The sequence below is a fragment of the Haliotis cracherodii genome, unplaced genomic scaffold (genome assembly GCF_022045235.1).
Source record: "Haliotis cracherodii isolate W230 unplaced genomic scaffold, xgHalCrac1.p SCAF_16, whole genome shotgun sequence".
NCBI lineage: Eukaryota > Metazoa > Mollusca > Gastropoda > Lepetellida > Haliotidae > Haliotis > Haliotis cracherodii.
Window position 1 is genome coordinate 5,262,234 of NW_027266271.1, and position 18,756 is coordinate 5,280,989.

Below are 18,756 nucleotides of genomic sequence, written 5' to 3' on the forward strand. Positions count from 1 at the left end.
TCACTCTAGTTTTTGGATGACATATTGTTCTCAGTAACCCTAATGTGGAAATAGATAGTTGATTGGTTTTATATTGGTATAGTTGGTATTTCCGCTATTCAAAGTGTTCAGTGAGGCCGTCTTATCAACAGTCATTTCTGAGACATAAATGCAAAGTTTAATTGCCGTATTCGACGTAATAAGCGCCCCATTCTAATATACGCCCACGACGTTATTTGCTAATATAATGGCTAGTGAACAATCCCAGCACCCGTTCCGATTGATTAATGTACACAAGACTTATTTATTCGCGTATAATAAGCACTCGTTATATGCACACTTAATTATGTGCAATTAAATTCGGGAAAAATATATCTGTCGTGCATAAACATTTCAGGCTGTCAGCATAAACCACGAAATTCATCTTTCAACTCAACTTTTTTTACACCAAAATATATTTCTAATTTTGAGAGCGCCCTGGGCGCTTATTACGTCGAATGCGGTAATTAAGTCTACGCTAATTTGTTTGCATTTATTATTAACTCTAACGTTAATTTCAAGATTTACAGCACATACTATTCAAAAGAAGTTAAAGAACACCCGATTCCTTCATATGACTTTGGTTAGTCATTTGAGGAAGCGATAGAGCGAGAAAGCGATAAAGCGAGAAAGCGATAGAGCGAGAAAGCGATAGAGCGAGAAGGCGATAGAGCGAGAAGGCGATAGAGCGAGAAAGCGATAGAGCGATTGAGCGAGAAAGCGATAGAGCGAGAAAGCGATATTTCCTATAATGCCGTAGATTAAAACGGTTTTTGCTGACATTTAGTGAGCCATTCCTGTAATTCTCGCCGCTATTTTGCCTCTTATGATTAGATTTTTTAAACATCTTGTAGTAGATAAATATGTTACAAAATACACACGTATTTTTTTCTCGTTCAGCTTGTATATTTTCTTGTAGTGTAATAAATAAGCAAGATTCACAGAATACAGATAGCCACTGTTCATATTTTCATTTTGTTCATAGTATCCTCCCCTCATTCCTCCATCAATCTTAAAACTGATAAAAAGGAGATCATATATTGACAAATAATTGTCAGTTTTATTAGCCAGTTTGTATTGTTTTACAACGTCCAAAGAATTATTTTTTTCGGTCATTAGATTTGGAATTGAAGTCGAATATATGCTCGTCCGATTTCGGGATCACAATTATGTTCATTAAGTTGCATGCACATTATGCAAACAAAAGATGTACATGTACACAGTTATGTTTCCCTTACAAAATACAGATGAATTAGATATATGTCTCTACCTTAAGTCACATATACGACTTTCGAGAGCGGCATTAACCCGTAACCCCATTCCTTGGACAACAGAAATGAAATGCGTCGTAGATATTTTTTAAAAACAACTCGTTTCTTATAATGACTTTCGATCAAACTGTCTTCGGGAATTAAATTTAATGCTAAAGAGCTTGTAAAATTTAGTTTTAACTTTCCCGCCAGGAGAGACTAGATATCCAATTATAGTATAGGCTCAGACAGGAATATACATATTTGTGTAGCAATTCTCTAATCCATTTAAACTGTATGGTTAACAATTGTGCGTTCTGATGTGAGTTATGTAGTTATCAACTACCGGACACACACACAAACACATACACACATACATAATTTTGACAAAACTATACTTAAGATATACATAGCATATTATAATGATAGCTGATTTAATATATGTTATAGATACTCATAGTAATGCATTTCGATTCATGTTGTTATCAACTTTAACTATGTGGCCACACTAATTATGTCTCTCCATATGTGTAGTTAACACAAGTACACATATCAACTGTGGTAACGCCACAGCGATGGGGGCAGTGGGGTAGCCTAGTGGTTAAAGCGTTCGATCGTCAACCCGAAGACCCAGTTCGATTCCCCACATGGGTACAATGTGTGAAGCCCATTTCTGGTGTTCCCCGTGATATTACTGGAGTATTGTTAAAAGCGACGTGAAACCATTCCCACTCACTCACTCACAGCGGTGTTTATCAAATTACTATATGCAAGTACATAAATTTGTAGATTTGCACAAGACAAGAAACACAATTCAAGTTAAATGTCAAAAAGAACATTTACGGACAACTTTATGACACACTGTAACATCATATACTACCAAAAACTAGTTATAGAACATCCAAAATTATAAGATTGTAATTTTGCAAAACAATCAGCCATGACTAATTAACCAAAGTCTTCTTAACTTTTATATAGTATATATTTAGATTTTAACCTGATTTATTTAGAACGTATTGCCATGATCTGCCACGCGCTTTCGGCAAGATGGTCACATACAACTGAAAAGGGCCATAAATAAATCAATTATATTTTACGCAAAAATCGGTCTCTACAGCTAAATTATGTTTTAAGTAAATAGTGAGAAAAGTTCAACATTCCCTCCCAATTGCAGCAGATATCACATGCGGCACCTATAGTGGTCAAGAGGGGATACTGCTTAACCACGAGAAAGCGATAAAGCGAGAAAGCAATAGAGCGAGAAAGCGAGAAAGCGAGAAAGCGATGTCCCCTCTCGGCCACCATAGCAAACCGTGCAGTGCCATCAATGCAGTTAATGGTCTAAGGGAGATAATCGTTATAATAAATAAGAGTAAGGTCCCTTCTTCGAGCTCCATACAGTGTGTTAACTTAAACTATCCAAACCGTGTGGAATTTTCTGAGTTCTACAGGGAAATTCAAGCTCCACACACCAATAGTATAGCCCATTCACGCACTAAGCTTTGAAACTTCTGGTTATCTCCCTTGCTACAAGGCCGAATGACGTCATGATTTAGTTCGGACATGCGCACAGCACACAGAATATTATCTTAGACTGGTTCCACTCTTTGGTATGCGCCGCATGTTAGAAAAAACAGCCAGACAGGAGCACAGTCTAACTATCAAACTGAATTGCTTCCCTTTGACCACAAACTTCAGGAATCTGTTTTTCTCTCCCTCTGACCATGAAAATAACGTCGCAGATTGTAGACCAAGATCAGGTCCATCTGTCTAATTTGATAATATCTAGGCCTTAAATTGTGTTTAGAAAGCTATTCCTTTGTCCGTACATTTACAACATAGTATTTAGTTCCATTATACCAGAGACTGCATGTCAGAAGACACATATTTGTTTTGAAATTAAAGTTATGTTGGAACTGATTCGAACACTTGTTTTATGTTTTACGACATGGTATAGGTTTTTCAATGTTAGTTTGGTTTAATCTTAGCTTTTATTTATGTTTTGTGTATCTACAATATGGTTTCTTTTTTTATCTACCTGCACTTTCCTCTTAGATCCTTTTCCACAATGCGTTTAAATATCAGTTTTTCTGGTTCATCTTGCTCTCAATAGTTGACCAGACATATGTTTGGAATATGTCACTATGTAACATGAAACAAGCATGAAATACTCACATCTCCCGCCAATATGACATGTGGGGTGTGTGCAATGCATTACCTCCTGTGAACTATGTTCACTGGGCCTTTTTGTAAAGAAATATACTACGTTTTTCAAGATCTGCTCCGGAAACGAGGACTACTGCCATTTTCAGTCTAAATCAAAGTCGTTGCCATGGAAACTCGAAAAATAACTCTTTAAAAAAACAAAACTATCCAAAGGTTCCAGTTCACCACTAGACCAATCAATGTGCCAAGTTTGGTGAAGAAATATGGTACGGTTTTCAAGATCTGCTCCGGAAACGAGGACTACCGCCATTTTCAGTCTAAATCAAAGTCGTTGCCATGGAAACTCGAAAAATGATTTTTTTAAATTCCAAACTATCGAAAGGCAACAGATCACCACTAGACCTATCTATGTGCCAAGTATGGTGAAGAAATATGGTAAGGTTTTCAAGATCTGCTCCGGAAACGAGGACTACTGCCATTTTCAGTCTAAATTAAAGTCGTTGCTATGGAAACTCAAACAGTAAAATTTTTTAAAATCCCAAACTATAAAAAGGCACCAGTTCACCACTAGATCTATCTATGTGCCAAGTTTGGTGAAGAAATATGGTACGGTTTTCAAGATCTGCTCCGGAAACGAGGACTATCGCCATTTTCAGTCTAAATCAAAGTCGTTGCCATGGAAACTCGAAAAATGTGGGGTTTTTTAAATCCCAAACTATCAAAAGGCACCAGTTCACCACTAGATCTATCTATGTGCCAAGTTTGGTGAAGAAAAATGGTACGGTTTTCAAGATTTGCTCCGGTAACGAGGACTATCGCCATTTTCAGTCTAAATCAAAGTCGTTGCAAGGGAAACTCGAAAAAAGATTTTTATTTTAAATCCCAAACTATTAAAAGGCACCATTTCACCACGAGATCTATCTATGTGCCAAGTTTGGTGAAGAAATATGGTAAGGTTTTCAAGATGTGCTCTGGAAACGAGGACTACTGCCATTATCAGTCTAAATCAAAGTCGTTGCCATGGAAACTCCAAAAAAAAATAAAAAAATCCAAAACTATCAAAAGGCACCAGTTCACCACTAGATCTATCTATGTGCCAAGTTTGGTGAAGAAAAATGGTACGGTTTTCAAGATTTGCTCCGGTAACGAGGACTATCGCCATTTTCAGTCTAAATCAAAGTCGTTGCAAGGGAAACTCGAAAAAAGATTTTTATTTTAAATCCCAAACTATTAAAAGGCACCATTTCACCACGAGATCTATCTATGTGCCAAGTTTGGTGAAGAAATATGGTAAGGTTTTCAAGATGTGCTCTGGAAACGAGGACTACTGCCATTATCAGTCTAAATCAAAGTCGTTGCCATGGAAACTCGAAAAATAACATTTATAAAAATCCAAAACTATCAAAAGGCACCAGTTCACTACTAGATCTATCTATGTGCCAAGTTCGGTGAAGAAATATGGTACGGTTTTCAAGATCTGCTCCGGAAACGAGGACTACTGCCATTTTCAGTCTAAATCAAAGTCGTTGCTATGGAAACTCGAAAAATATTTTTTTTAAATCCCAAACTATCAAAAGGCACTAGTTCACCACTAGATCTATCTATGTGCCAAGTTTGGTGAAGAAATATGGTACGGTTTTCAAGATCTGCTCCGGAAACGAGGACTACCGCCGTTTTCAGTCTAAATCAAAGTCGTTGCCATGGAAACTCGAATTTCTTTTTTTTTAAATTCCAAACTATCAAAAGGCACCAGTTCACCACTAGACCTATCTATGTGCCACGTATCGTGAAGAAATATGGTACGGTTTTCAAGATCTGCTCCGGAAACGAGGACTACTGCCATTTTCAGTCTAAATCAAAGTCGTTGCCATGGAAATCGAAAAATATTTTCTTTAAATCCCAAACTATCAAAAGGCACCAGTTCACCACTAGACCTATCTATGTGACAAGTTTGGTGAAGAAATATGGTACGGTTTTCAAGATCTGCTGAACCATATTTCTTCGTCATACTTGGCACATAGATAGGTCTAGTGGTGAACTGGCGCCTTTTGATAGTTTGGGATTTTAAAAAAAAGTTATTTTTCGAGTTTCCATGGCAACAACTTTGATTTAGACTGAAAATGGCAGTAGTCCTCGTTTCCGGAGCAGATCTTGAAAACCGTACCATATTTCTTCGTCATACTTGGCACACAGATAGGTCTAGTGGTGAACTGGTGCCTTTTGATAGTTTGGGATTTAAGAAAAAAAAAATTTCGACTTCCATGGCAACGACTTTGATTTAGACTGAAAATGGCAGTAGTCCTCGATTCCGGAGCTGATCTTGAAAACCGTACCATATTTCTTCACCATACTTGGCACATAGATAGATCTAGTAGTGAACTGGTGCCTTTTAATAGTTTGGGATTTTAAAAAAATATATTTTTTGAGTTTCCATGGCAACGACTTTGATTTAGACTGAAAATAGCAGTTGTCCTCGTTTCCGGAGCAGATCTTGAAAACCGTACCATATTTCTTCACCATACTTGGCACATAGATAGATCTAGTGGTGAACTAGTGCCTTTTGATAGTTTGGGATTTAAAAAAAATATATTTTTTGAGTTTCCATGGCAACGACTTTGATTTAGACTGAAAATAGCAGTTGTCCTCGTTTCCGGAGCAGATCTTGAAAACCGACCATTTTTCTTCACCATATTTAGCAGATTGATTGGTCTAGTGGTGAACTGGTGCCTTTGGATAGTTTTTTATATTTTTTAAAGAGTTATTTTTTGAGTTTCAATGGCAACGACTTTGATTTAGACTGAAAATGGCAGTAGTCCTCGTTTCCGGAGCAGATCTTGAAAAACATAGTATATTTCTTTAAAAAAAGGCCCCGTGTACATAGTTCACAGGAGCTAATGCATTGCACACACCCGACATGTCATATTGGTGGGGGATGTGAGTATTTCATGCTTGTTAAACGTGTGTTGTCTCTTTCTTTTCTGGTGCCATGCCTGAATTCATTGACCTTCTCAAGTGTAGAAGGATTTTCAGCAACCATGGAATGGTTATCGCCACATCTTCCAATCCCCCTACTCTTCTCAAATGGTAGAACTTTCTCCGTCTTGTCATATATGGCAGATGATGATGGTGAACTCCATGATTGTACCACTGCTGCAGACGCAGATTCTGAGAATCCAACAACTTGCATTTTGAACCCCGTAACTTCAAGAGTGTAAATGAAGGCAATGGAGGTTGCCGTGGAATATGTCCTGACATTCTGACATATGTCTTAGAAGCTCTTCCATCAGATGTGGGAAATCCCAGGTCACCATGTTTTTTTAGGCCATGCTGGAGCTATCAGAATGATGGCACAATCTGTCTCCTTTAGCTTCTTGATAACTCTGTCTAGTCGAGACCAAGGTGTGAATGCATAAGCGAAGAGGGTACCATGCTGACATAGACTGGTAGCTTGTTGTTGAGATGAGTGTCCAAAGTTGACATGATTAAGCGGAACACTTCTGGATGGAGGGACAATTCTGTTGGGATTATGTTGTTTCTCTGGGCAGTACCCGAATCTGCAGCTGATTGTGTCTGCCAATCTGAAAAAAAAGGTGTAACCTCCTTGAGTAAACTTTCCGATCTTGACCCTCCCTGCCTCTGAATGTAGGCTACCACAGAGGTATTGTCTGTTGCTAGCTATCCTGAGGAGTTATGAAACCAATTGATCCAAATCTTGAGAGCGAGAAAAATTTGCTTCATTTCCTGACAGTTGATATGAAGTGCCTTGTCCCCTTCTGACCATACCTCCTGGACTGTCGAGCTATACATGTGAACTCCCCACCATGTGTTCAAAGTGTCCATGTGCATGTGATGTACATGAAAGGAACCCTGAGTGGAATTCCCGGCATGACGAATTCCAATCCAGCAGACTGGGGGTTGGACGTGATATGAGTTGGAGAGATCACGAGGAATTCATCTTATTTCTGCAGAGGATGCAAATGTAGCCTTCTTCTGTAGGTAATGTCTTGAAGTAATATGAGAGCACTTTCAAATCGGTAATCATTCTCATGTCCATTGTATCATTTTGGGGCAAGGAATACTGGAGAGTAAAAGCCCATGCTTGTTACCAACTCCTCCAATGCACAAATGGCTCCATTGATGAGTCACATATGAATGGTCTAGTTGGCAGCCGCCAGCTTGAGTTGGTCCCTTAAAATGGAATCTTTGGCACACAGGCCAGGAAAAGGAAACAAGTGCTGGGTCTTTGAAGGAAATGCAGCTTGTATCTGCTCCTAACAACTTCTAATAACCAGTGCTCTGACGTCACTGACTTCCAATTGTTGGCGCAAGACATATGTCGTTGTCACCCAAGTTGTCTGTAATTGAGATCCGTAAGCAATGCCAGTTCGATAGGATTCTGTGTAACTAGGGACTCTTGAAAGTGGTCAGTTACGTCCTGTACCTCTGCCCCTGGGAGCGGGCCTGTCTCTACCCCTGCAACGTTTTAAGGTATCATCTCTGGGAACTGCTTGCTTCCACATGAAGTGATGAATGAATATGGCAGCATGTCTCATCTGGCTGTGCTTCAAACATATGATGACTGACACTTCTTGCAAGCACTTACTGTAGTATAATGGAATACATTATAAGTTAGGCAACAAACACTTCATTCAGATGACAGCTACTGCCTGTTGTTTCTCTACATAATTGATGTGTAACTGTAGGGGGACAGCAAGAAGGGGATATCGTATGTCACAGAGGAAAATATTTTATTTGGCTCACACACAACTCAATCCACAACCATGCTCAGATCCTGTTAAAGGAACCCAATGCTTTGTCCAATTTTCCTTTTTTTTGAAACGATTTGTGAAAATATCTTGCAAGTCCCAGATCATAAACATATATTTTAGTATCCGAAACTGACTGCCACAGGGGATATAGCTGAAAAGAAATTGCATCAGGATTCTTTGCAGATCATGTCAGTTACCATGACGTCATAATCAAATGGCATCATTAATCACTCTGCCACAGAAGCTGGTGAGCTGTACTTTGTTACGCTGGTTATCACTGTTTACATACTGAAACCTATGGAAAAATATTTCACTGTACATTACAGTTTCAATGGTCATTTCATTATCTCTGTTCCTGTAGTTTATAAAAAACACTCAACTAGACTTATGACATAAACAAGAGGTTCCCAATATGTCAACATGCATGTAATGAATGAAAGGAATACATTCAAACATTACCTTGCAAGTCCTTGACATGGGCATTGATTACCTTGTTGGTCATGTCAGGTTGCATAGTAAGTTGGATTCAGTGCAGCCAACTTATTGTGGGAGAAAATCCTGAAGTGTTGAATGTCATACAGGCTTACCTGTTTGTGAAACCTTAGAGCATGTTTATCATGTTTACAAACCAGGAATCATAATCGGGGTGAATCTGGGATTTAAAGACACAACCAAGTGGCCCAAATCTGCACAGCAACTTGACATGCGTGAGGCACCTCAAACCAAGTACTGGGCCACCCATTAAAGGGGATTACTCCAGAATACCTGATGAAAGAGTGGTCTTTGTGATATTAAGAAGTCTGGTGTCACTGGTGATGTTGGCTGATGAGACACGGCAAGGTAGAATAACATCTGCTCCTGGTAATGGGGTTTGGTCAATACACAGCACATACAGAGAGATATACTGTGAGCATACATCATATGGCATGAGGCCGGAATATGCCATCCATTGTTATTATGTGGTTGAGGAAGGAAAACATAATCCATGACAGCACATACATTTTGTTTAATTAATCAAAACAACTTAATTACATCTTTGTGGCCTAAAACAAATGAAATGAAAATGAATGACATTTGGCTCATATCCAGAAAAAAACATCTATGCAAGCGCAGCAGTAAGCAGTACAGGTACAAAACGTATAACTGTACAGTGCTATTGGTAGATACATGATTATACTCACGATAATTTCCTATGATCCAAGGCAGCTTCGGGACATAACGTAAACCCCAGGGGAGGAGATGAAAAGAACCCACAGCTCTGCTGTCGGAGTTATGTACACTGTGGCTGGGGATGGGATACAACTTGGTGGCAAGTAACAAACACTGGGGGAAGGGGTGAGAGAAGATTGCTCTGGTGTCTGATAACATAAACTGGGGGTGGGGGGGGGGGGGGGGGGACAGAAAATAACTCTGGTGTCTGATAACATACACTGGGGGTGGGGGGGGGACAGAAAATAACTCTGCTGTCTAATAACATACACTGTGGGTATGTGTGGGCAGAAAATAACTCTGCTGTCTGATAACATACACGGGGGGGGGGGGGGGGGGGGGGCAGAAAATAACTCTGCTGTCTGATAACATACACTGTGGGTATGTGTGTGTGTGTGTGGGGGGGGCAGAAAATAACTCTGCTGTCTGATAACATACACTGGGGGGGGAGGGGGACAGAAAATAACTCTGCTGTCTGATAACATACACTGGGGGGGGGGGGGGGGGTAGAGAAGATTGCTCTGGTGTCTGATAACACACTGTGGGTATGTGTGGGGTGGGGGGGGGGACAGAAAATAACTCTGCTGTCTGATAACATAGAGAAGATTGCTCTGCTGTCTGATAACATACACTGGGGGTGGGACAAGAGAAGATTGCTCTGCTGTCTGATAACATACACTGGGGGAGGGACAAGAGAAGATTGCTCTGGTGTCTGATAACATACACTGGGGGTGGGACAAGAGAAGATTGCTCTGGTGTCTGATAACATACACTGGGGGAGGGACAAGAGAAGATTGCTCTGGTGTCTGATAACATACACTGGGGGAGGCGGTAGAGAAGAAAGCTCTGGTGTCAGATAACAACATAATATGGGTCATTGCTTTAGCTTCTTTAATATTTGCTGCACTGAAGAGGAATCATTTCCACACAAATCCCTTTAGCGAGTCAAATATATCAACATATTCTGTTAACTTTAAATTCTGTTAACTAAGGGAATAAGCATGCCTGTTTGTCACCTAGACCAGATACAATGGCCTATCTCTGTATACCCGTTTCATCTTGCAAAGTCAATAGAAATCAACAAAGCAATTCTGCAAAATTAAATACTTTACTGAAAACAATATTTGCCCCAAAAACCTTCAGGGCTCATGATTCCCATGCCTCTGAGCAGTATTTGATATCATTGTAACATAAAGAGAACAGACTCACCCATTCTATTTGATATCATTGTAACATAAAGAGAACAGACTCATCCATTCTATTTGATATTATTGTAACATAAAGAGAACAGACTCACCCATTCTATTTGATATTATTGTAACATAAAGAGAACAGACTCACCCATTCTACTTGATATCATTGTAACATAAAGAGAACAGACTCACCCATTCTATTTGATATTATTGTAACATAAAGAGAACAGACTCACCCATTCTATTTGATATTATTGTAACATAAAGAGAATAGACTCACCCATTTAATTTGATATTATTGTAACATAAAGAGAACAGACTCACCCATTTTATTTGATATTATTGTAACATAAAGAGAACAGACTCACCCATTCTATTTGATATTATTGTAACATAAAAAGAACAGACTCACCCATTTTATTTTGAAAAGAACAAAGGTAAGTTTTATGCTGTCATTAAACCTTCTAATAGAAGTGCTGAACAGTAAAACACTCCAGAATGAAAACACAAAATCAAGCAAAAAAACCTGTATAGATTATTGCATAGTTGAGATGAAAAAGATGAGAAAATTATGCAAGATGCTGATCCCTGGTCCTCAATACTTGTCACCCAAACATCAATGTATACTGTTGATGCACCAACATCTACCACTGACACTAAAGTCATGTAGACACCAGCTACCACTGACACATACCTCCTGTGGAGATCCGGGTCAGAACAGGTCTTCAGCAACCCATGCTTGCCGTAATAGGCAACTATGCTCGTAAAAGGCAAGGTGTTAAACAATGAACAAACAAACAAACAAACTGACACATACATGTCACCTACTTGGGCTGGCAAAACAGATCGATAATTAGAATTATTGTTGATGGGATGAAGCATTTAGATTTACCAAAACAAACTTGTTATTGTCAGTAATGACAGAAAGTAACTGTTTTTGTTACATCATAAATGTCCACAAAGTAATCCCTGCTTAAATGTGCCACTGGAGTGAAATGTGTAGACTTCCTTTAGACTTTTTTGCTATTTGCTCAAAGTTACTTCTCCAGTGTTTAGCAATAATTGATCAATATTTAGTTACGATCTTCGATCTTTATCATCTGTAATGACAGCCAGCCTTACCATCTACCACTGACTCACTAATGTCATGTTGACACAACCAACATCAACCACTGACTCACTAATGTCATGTCAACACACCCAACATCAACCACTGACTCACTAATGTCATGTTGACACACCCAACATCAACCACTGACTCACTATGTCATGCTGACACACCCAACATCTACCCCGACTCACTAATGTCATGTTGACACATCCAACATCTACCCCTGACTCACTAATGTCATGTTGACACACCCAACATCAACCACTGACTCACTAATGTCATGTTGACACACCCAACATCTACCCCTGACTCACTAATGTCATGTTGACACAACAAACATCGAGCATACCAGTATAGATTTGTATCAGTATACATATTGTGTCAGTAGTCAATGTAGGCATTGTGTCAGTATACACATTGTGTCAGTAGTCCATGTAGGTGTTTAAACAGTATACACATTGTGTCAGTAGTCAATATATCAGTATACACATTGTGTCAGTTCTCAATGTATCAGTATACACATTGTGTCAGTAGTCAATGTATCAGTATACACATTGTGTCAGTAGTCAATGTATCAGTTACACATTGTGTCAGTTCTCAATGTATCAGTATACACATTGTGTCAGTAGTCAATGTATCAGTATACACATAGTGTCAGTAGTCAATGTAGGCATTGTATCAAATACACATTGTGTCAGTAGTCAATGTATCAGTTACACATTTTGTCTGTAGTCAATGTAGGCATTGTATCAAATACACATTGTGTCAGTAGTCAATGTATCAGTATACACATTGTGTCAGTTCTCAATGTATCAGTATACACATTGTATCAGTAGTCAATGTAGGCATTGTATCAAATACACATTGTGTCAGTAGTCAATGTATCAGTATACACATTGTGTCAGTAGTCAATGTATCAGTATACACATTGTGTGAGAGTATACACATTGTGTGAGTAGTCAATGTATCAGTTACACATTTTGTCAGTAGTCAATGTAGGCATTGTATCAAATACACATTGAGTCAGTAGTCAATGTATCCATATACACAGTGTGCCAGTAGTCAATGAAGTCATTGTATCAGATACATATTGAGTCAGTAGTTAATGTATCTGTATACACAGTGTGCCAGTAGTCAATGAAGTCATTGTATCAGATACATATTGAGTCAGTAGTCAATGTATCAGTTTACACATTGTGTCAGTAGTCAATGTATCAGTATACAGAGTGTGTCAGTAGTCAATGTATCAGTATACACAGTGTGTCAGTAGTCAATGTATCAGTATACACACAGTGTCAGTAGTCAATGTATCAGTATACACATTGTGTCAGTAGTCAATGTATCAGTTTCCACATTGTGTCAGTAGTCAATGTATCAGTAGTCAATGTATCAGTTTACACATTGTGTCAGTAGTCAATGTATCAGTTTACACATTGTGTCAGGGGTCAATGTATCAGTTTACACATTGTGTCAGTAGTCAATATATCAGTATACACATTGTGTCAGTAGTCAATGTATCAGTATACACATTGTGTCAGTAGTCAATGTATCAGTATACACATTGTGTCAGTAGTCAATGTATCAGTATACACATTGTGTCAGTAGTCAATGTATCATTTTACATATTGTGTCAGTAGTCAATATATCAGTTTACACATTTTGTCTGTAGTCAATGTAGGCATTGTATCAGTATACACATGTGTCAGTAGTCAATGTATCAGTTAACCACATTTTGTCAGTAGTCAATGTACCAATTACACATTGTGTCTGTAGTCAATGTAGGCATCGTATCAGTATACACATGTGTCAGTAGTCAATGTATCAGTATACACATGTGTCAGTTGTCAATGTATCAGTATACACATTGTGTCAGTAGTCAATGTATCAGTATACACATTGTGTCAGTAGTCAATGTAGGCATTGTATGACATACATATTGTGTCAGTAGTCAATGTATCAGTTTACACATGTGTCAGTAGTCAATGTATCATTATACACATAGTATCAGTAGTCAATGTATCAGTATACACATAGTGTCAGTAGTCAATGTATCAGTATACACATAGTGTCAGTAGTCAATGTATCAGTATACATATTGTTTCAGTAGTCAATGTATCAGTTACACATTGTGTCAGTAGTCAATGTATCAGTATACACATTGTGTCAGTAGTCAATGTAGTCATTGTATCAGATACATATTGTGTTAGTAGTCAATGTATCAGTATACACATTGTGTCAGTAGTCAATGTATCATTATACATATTGTGTCAGTAGTCAATATATCAGTTTACACATTTTGTCTGTAGTCAATGTAGGCATTGTATCAGTATACACATGTGTCAGTAGTCAATGTATCCATATACACATTGTGTCAGTAGTCCATGTAGACTTAGTATCAATATACACATTGTCTCAGTAATCAATGTAGGCATTGTATCCATTTACACATTGTGTCAGTAGTCAATGAATGGCATTGTATCAATATACACATTGTGTCAGTAGTCCATGTTGGCATAGTATCAATTTACACATTGCGTCAGTAGTCAATGAATGGCATTGTATCAATTGACACATTGTGTCAGTAGTCAATGAAGGCATTGTATCAATATACACATTGTGTCAGTAGTCCATGTTGGCATAGTATCAATTTACACATTGTGTCAGTAGTCAATAAATGGCATTGTATAAATTTACACATTGTGTCAGTAGTCAATGAATGGCATTGTATCAGTATACATATTGTGTCTGCACAGACATTATGCCAGTACAGACATTGTGTCAGTGCAGATATTGTGTCACTGTGCAGACATTCTGTCAGCTATTTCTGTGTACATGTTTTGTCGGTTGACTTCAGCTGGTTATATTGGTAAGTTCCTGATATAAAACAAAATGCATGATATTAGCACAGTATGACACAGAACCTGTTGAAACATTAGTCTATCCAATTTAAGTCTAAGAAAATGTAAAATATGTTGATTAAAATGCACTATACAATCTCCAAAGAATACAATTAATTTATTTTTTAAAATTCACTTAGAACAGCAAAAGAGAGCATGTAGGTGTCATATATCAACAACAGACATGAAGAATGGGGATGTTTCAGAAAAAAAATGACATTTCTTCCATGGTTTAAGATCTTAATCAAAATATGTTTGAATTTTCCTATGACTATGTACATAATGTCAATCTTGATATCTGTTTATCTTATCTACTTTTATTTCTATGTCAGTACACAAACTAGTGAAGGTGAGCAGTAGCAGCTACTTAGAAACATGGAAAATTAAGTGTGTGATGATGATACCATATTTAAACTACAAAACAATGCAAATATTTCTGAATTAAGGTCAGGTAACTTCATGTCTTTAAAGACCCAAGTTTTCCTTCACTTCCACAAATCAAGAGTGCTGGACACAGAACCAGGGGTCATATACATATGGTCTCAGATAGAACTTACAATCTGAAACATGTGGCACAAACAAATGTGTTCCTTGTATTTTCCTTGATTCTACAACATTGTGTAACTGTTAAAGTAACATTGGTACTTGGGAAGCAAAGTATGTCTAGATCACTGGCCAGTAGTTGAGCAAATACATGATTCACCTGAATCTTATTAACTTAACAATCAATCGAATCATAAAACGAATAACATCGTAACAATACACAGAAATACAATGTTTACTTGACATCTATAACCGCACATTGAGCCCACCCAGAGCAGTGGACAACCGTGCAAGCTGTGGTATCAACATGCCTGCCATAAGCCTACCACTGGTTCCATCTTTCTAAAACAATGACAATTAACTTTCAGAAAACAGCAAAGTAAGTATTCAACATCAGAATTCGAATTCTAACTATAAATGTGAAGGTACAGTGTTTGTACCTCATTCCATCAGTTGATCAGTGTTGTTAGGCTCTGTAAGTAGTCTGTTGCACTTCAGTAGAATTGTTCATGGACGGCAAATGGATTTGTTCATAATGAAATTTATATGTACATATCAAAATTTAGCTGGTTACGGCATATTGAACTAAATTTCACATCTTGGGATATTGGAGGCATTTTAACAATTACGTTCAGTGACCTATGGCAAATAACCTATTTACGATCTTTAGTACACATGAATTTCACAATCTAGTTTTCCAAAATGCTATGATGCAACTGCTTATTGGCTGTGAAGATCAAGTATTTTATTTAGGACAAATGCACAGTCAATGTGCCAGCAAAAATGCAATTAGCACAAATATTTCCTGTATACATTTATAAAGAGGATAAATTAAATGTCTGCATTTGTAATCTGTTACCTCGAGATGTAGATTGTTTTATTGGTAATATCAGTGACAACATTTTTGTAGGCCTAGTCTCAGGACAGGAGCTGTAAACATGGGAGGAGGATTGGAGTTTGGTGGTACACAGTACTGTAGGGGCTAATCTAATGCATGGCACATTATGAAGATCTGTGAGGTATGTAGGCTTACAAAACATGAGTAAAAATCTGCATAGATGCAAAAATCACATTCATTTGTTCCTTCATTATCCTTTGTAAGCCTGAAACATGTAATTGTGCATGTAGTATATAGTGGTATATAAAAATATGAGTTTTAACAACTATCTATATACAACATGAAATAGTCACTAATGTACATGATGACTGACAAGCTACTGCACAAACACGAGACTGACAAGTGTTCAATACACAAACATGACATTATCTACCACCTTCCTGACATTATCAGGAGTTAACACCAACAGAAGGTACAACCAACACAATGTCTGGGGGCAGCACCTTCCTAATGTCACCTGTGTACCATCATCAGTTGATTCAATGTTCAGATATTAAAAGCCACAATACAACAGGTTACAACAAGAACTGATGTCCACAAAATGAACAGTTTAAAAGAAATAAGAACAGTTTTCATAAAGTAAAATATTTTATTGAAAAGAAGCTGTGATGTCTGTGGGAACATCCATTGAATAAAACCTGAAAAAATCTCATTTGTTTTTTAAAATTGCCTTAATTTCGTGAAACATTGTCAAAGACGTCACCTTTGTGTATTGAACATTTGATAGCATACAAAATATTCATATGCAAATATTTAGATACAAACAGGGACATATTATTTCCATAATAGCAGCAACCTGTACACTGGTTTTAGCATGAGCAGGCGAGAGACATGTACTTATCCCAAGATTAAAACAATTTTATATGAATAATTTGTAGTCATACACTACTATAAACATAAAATGTCAACAGTTTGGACATAATATAAAATTAGTATGGTGTTGATTTTCTGCACCCAGCCAGTTTACAGAGCTGTTAAATGTGAGCAGACATAACTTGACCTATCAACACACTAACTCAAGTCCAGAGTACCTGTCATGCTAAAACCACCATTCCTGAATATTAAAGACTTCATAAGATGTGTGTCCAATTCACTAGGTCTAAGGTAACCTCTCAGCTAATGGTGGGAGTCTTCATCAAATCATTCTCTTGGTAATGATCTGTCTTACACACAAAAGATTAGATGCAGAGTCACCGATGTTTTCTATACCCCCGTGAGTCGTCTCTTCTCCAAAGGATTTCACACATATCAGCACCAATTTCACATTTCACTATGTCAGCCAGGAACATGGATGGTTTTGATTTAGGTCTGGAGTTGACGGAAAATATGTCTAAAACACCTGCTGAGTTCAATCTGAGCAAGTTATCACACTGGAAATATTTTGTTTAGGGTATTAAGATGTTGGTTAAGTAAAATCCATTGGTCCATATGTCATCAGTTAAAATGGCTGAAGCATCTATTTTTGATCACATCAAATTATGCCTCTTTCTAACATTGTGCCACAAACTTCTTGCCACTTCACATATGATTTTGTAAATTCATGGTGTTGTAAACCCTCTTTCACAACAGTGAAATGTATGCAAGGAAACATTCTTATCACGTCAGGTGACAGGCACAACCAATCATATTCCTGGGATGTCACTTTATGATAGAGTTCCAGCCCTGCGGACTCTGATCGCTACTGCTAACTAGAGTAGCTCAACTAGCAGCTGACAAGGTTCTGTACATAACAACTCCATGGCATTGCCCAACAGAGCAACACTGCTACCATGGTAACATAACAACTGGCAGTATGTGGACAACTTGTGGATGTAGTTCTGCACTAATCATGTAATCAGATTTTGAATGCCTTGTATCAACAGCAGCTGCACAACACCAAGGCTATTAACAGCTAGCATATGTCTCAGACACATCACAGTGACTCTTAGCTTCTCTGTCGCTAACATCTAGACGCTGAACAGTATCAGGCATTCAGACACTTCAAGTTGTTTTCTGCAGACAACAGTCATTTGCAGTATTGAGCCTAACATTACAAATCCAGTAAGGTGAAGGTCGGACAGTCTCCTCTCCGTCCTGCCTCTGAGCATTGAGTAAGTGTCAAGGTCCCAGCATGTAACATCACAGAGGTGAGTTGTCCCAGAGTTGTCTGCCCTATCTCTGATACTGTGTACCAATGCTACACAGTTGTTTCCGAGTTCTGATCAGATGCCAAAACAAATGGTTTGGATTCTGGGTGACCACCAATATCATTGTAGTAGTTGTGTCCATTTGACATGATTGACTTAGGCAAAATGATAGGTGGGTGCACTCCATTATGATGTGGCTTTGTCCAGGGTTCATCCTCCGATCTATCAAAGTATTCAGGATTGGCAACAGCCCTAGGTGATGACACAGGCAACATTCGGTCGGTGTCTGTGGGCTCCTCATCAAACACCTTCTCATTCTGATAGTATCCTGTAAAATAAGGGAACATATATAGTACATTCATCTATAAGAACACATGACAAATAACCTACTGTCATATTTTTTTAATCATTTTCACTACAAATGAATAAAACAAAATTGATTTTTCACAACAAATTTCTCCTTTAACATTGCCGCCAATGACTGTGATAGGGTAGATTCCTTTACTTGATATAAATATGTTCTATTTCTTGTCAGTCTCTGTCAGCACCCAATGTCTAGTTCTACTGTCTGTCAGT

General features: G+C 38.0%; 1 protein-coding gene across 3 annotated transcripts in view; it reads right to left on the reverse strand.

Annotated features, from left to right (window-relative positions):
• Positions 1 to 9,771: 9,771 nt before the first annotated feature.
• The window catches only part of LOC139463746 (epidermal growth factor receptor-like), a 266,464-nt gene continuing 257,479 nt past the window's right edge, over positions 9,772 to 18,756 (reverse strand). For all 3 annotated transcript variants that reach the window (XM_071245009.1, XM_071245008.1, XM_071245007.1), the window contains one exon: positions 9,772 to 18,508. In XM_071245009.1, the coding sequence (XP_071101110.1) occupies positions 18,231 to 18,508 (278 nt within the window). In that variant the 3' untranslated portion in view covers positions 9,772 to 18,230. The remainder of the gene's footprint in view (positions 18,509 to 18,756) is intronic.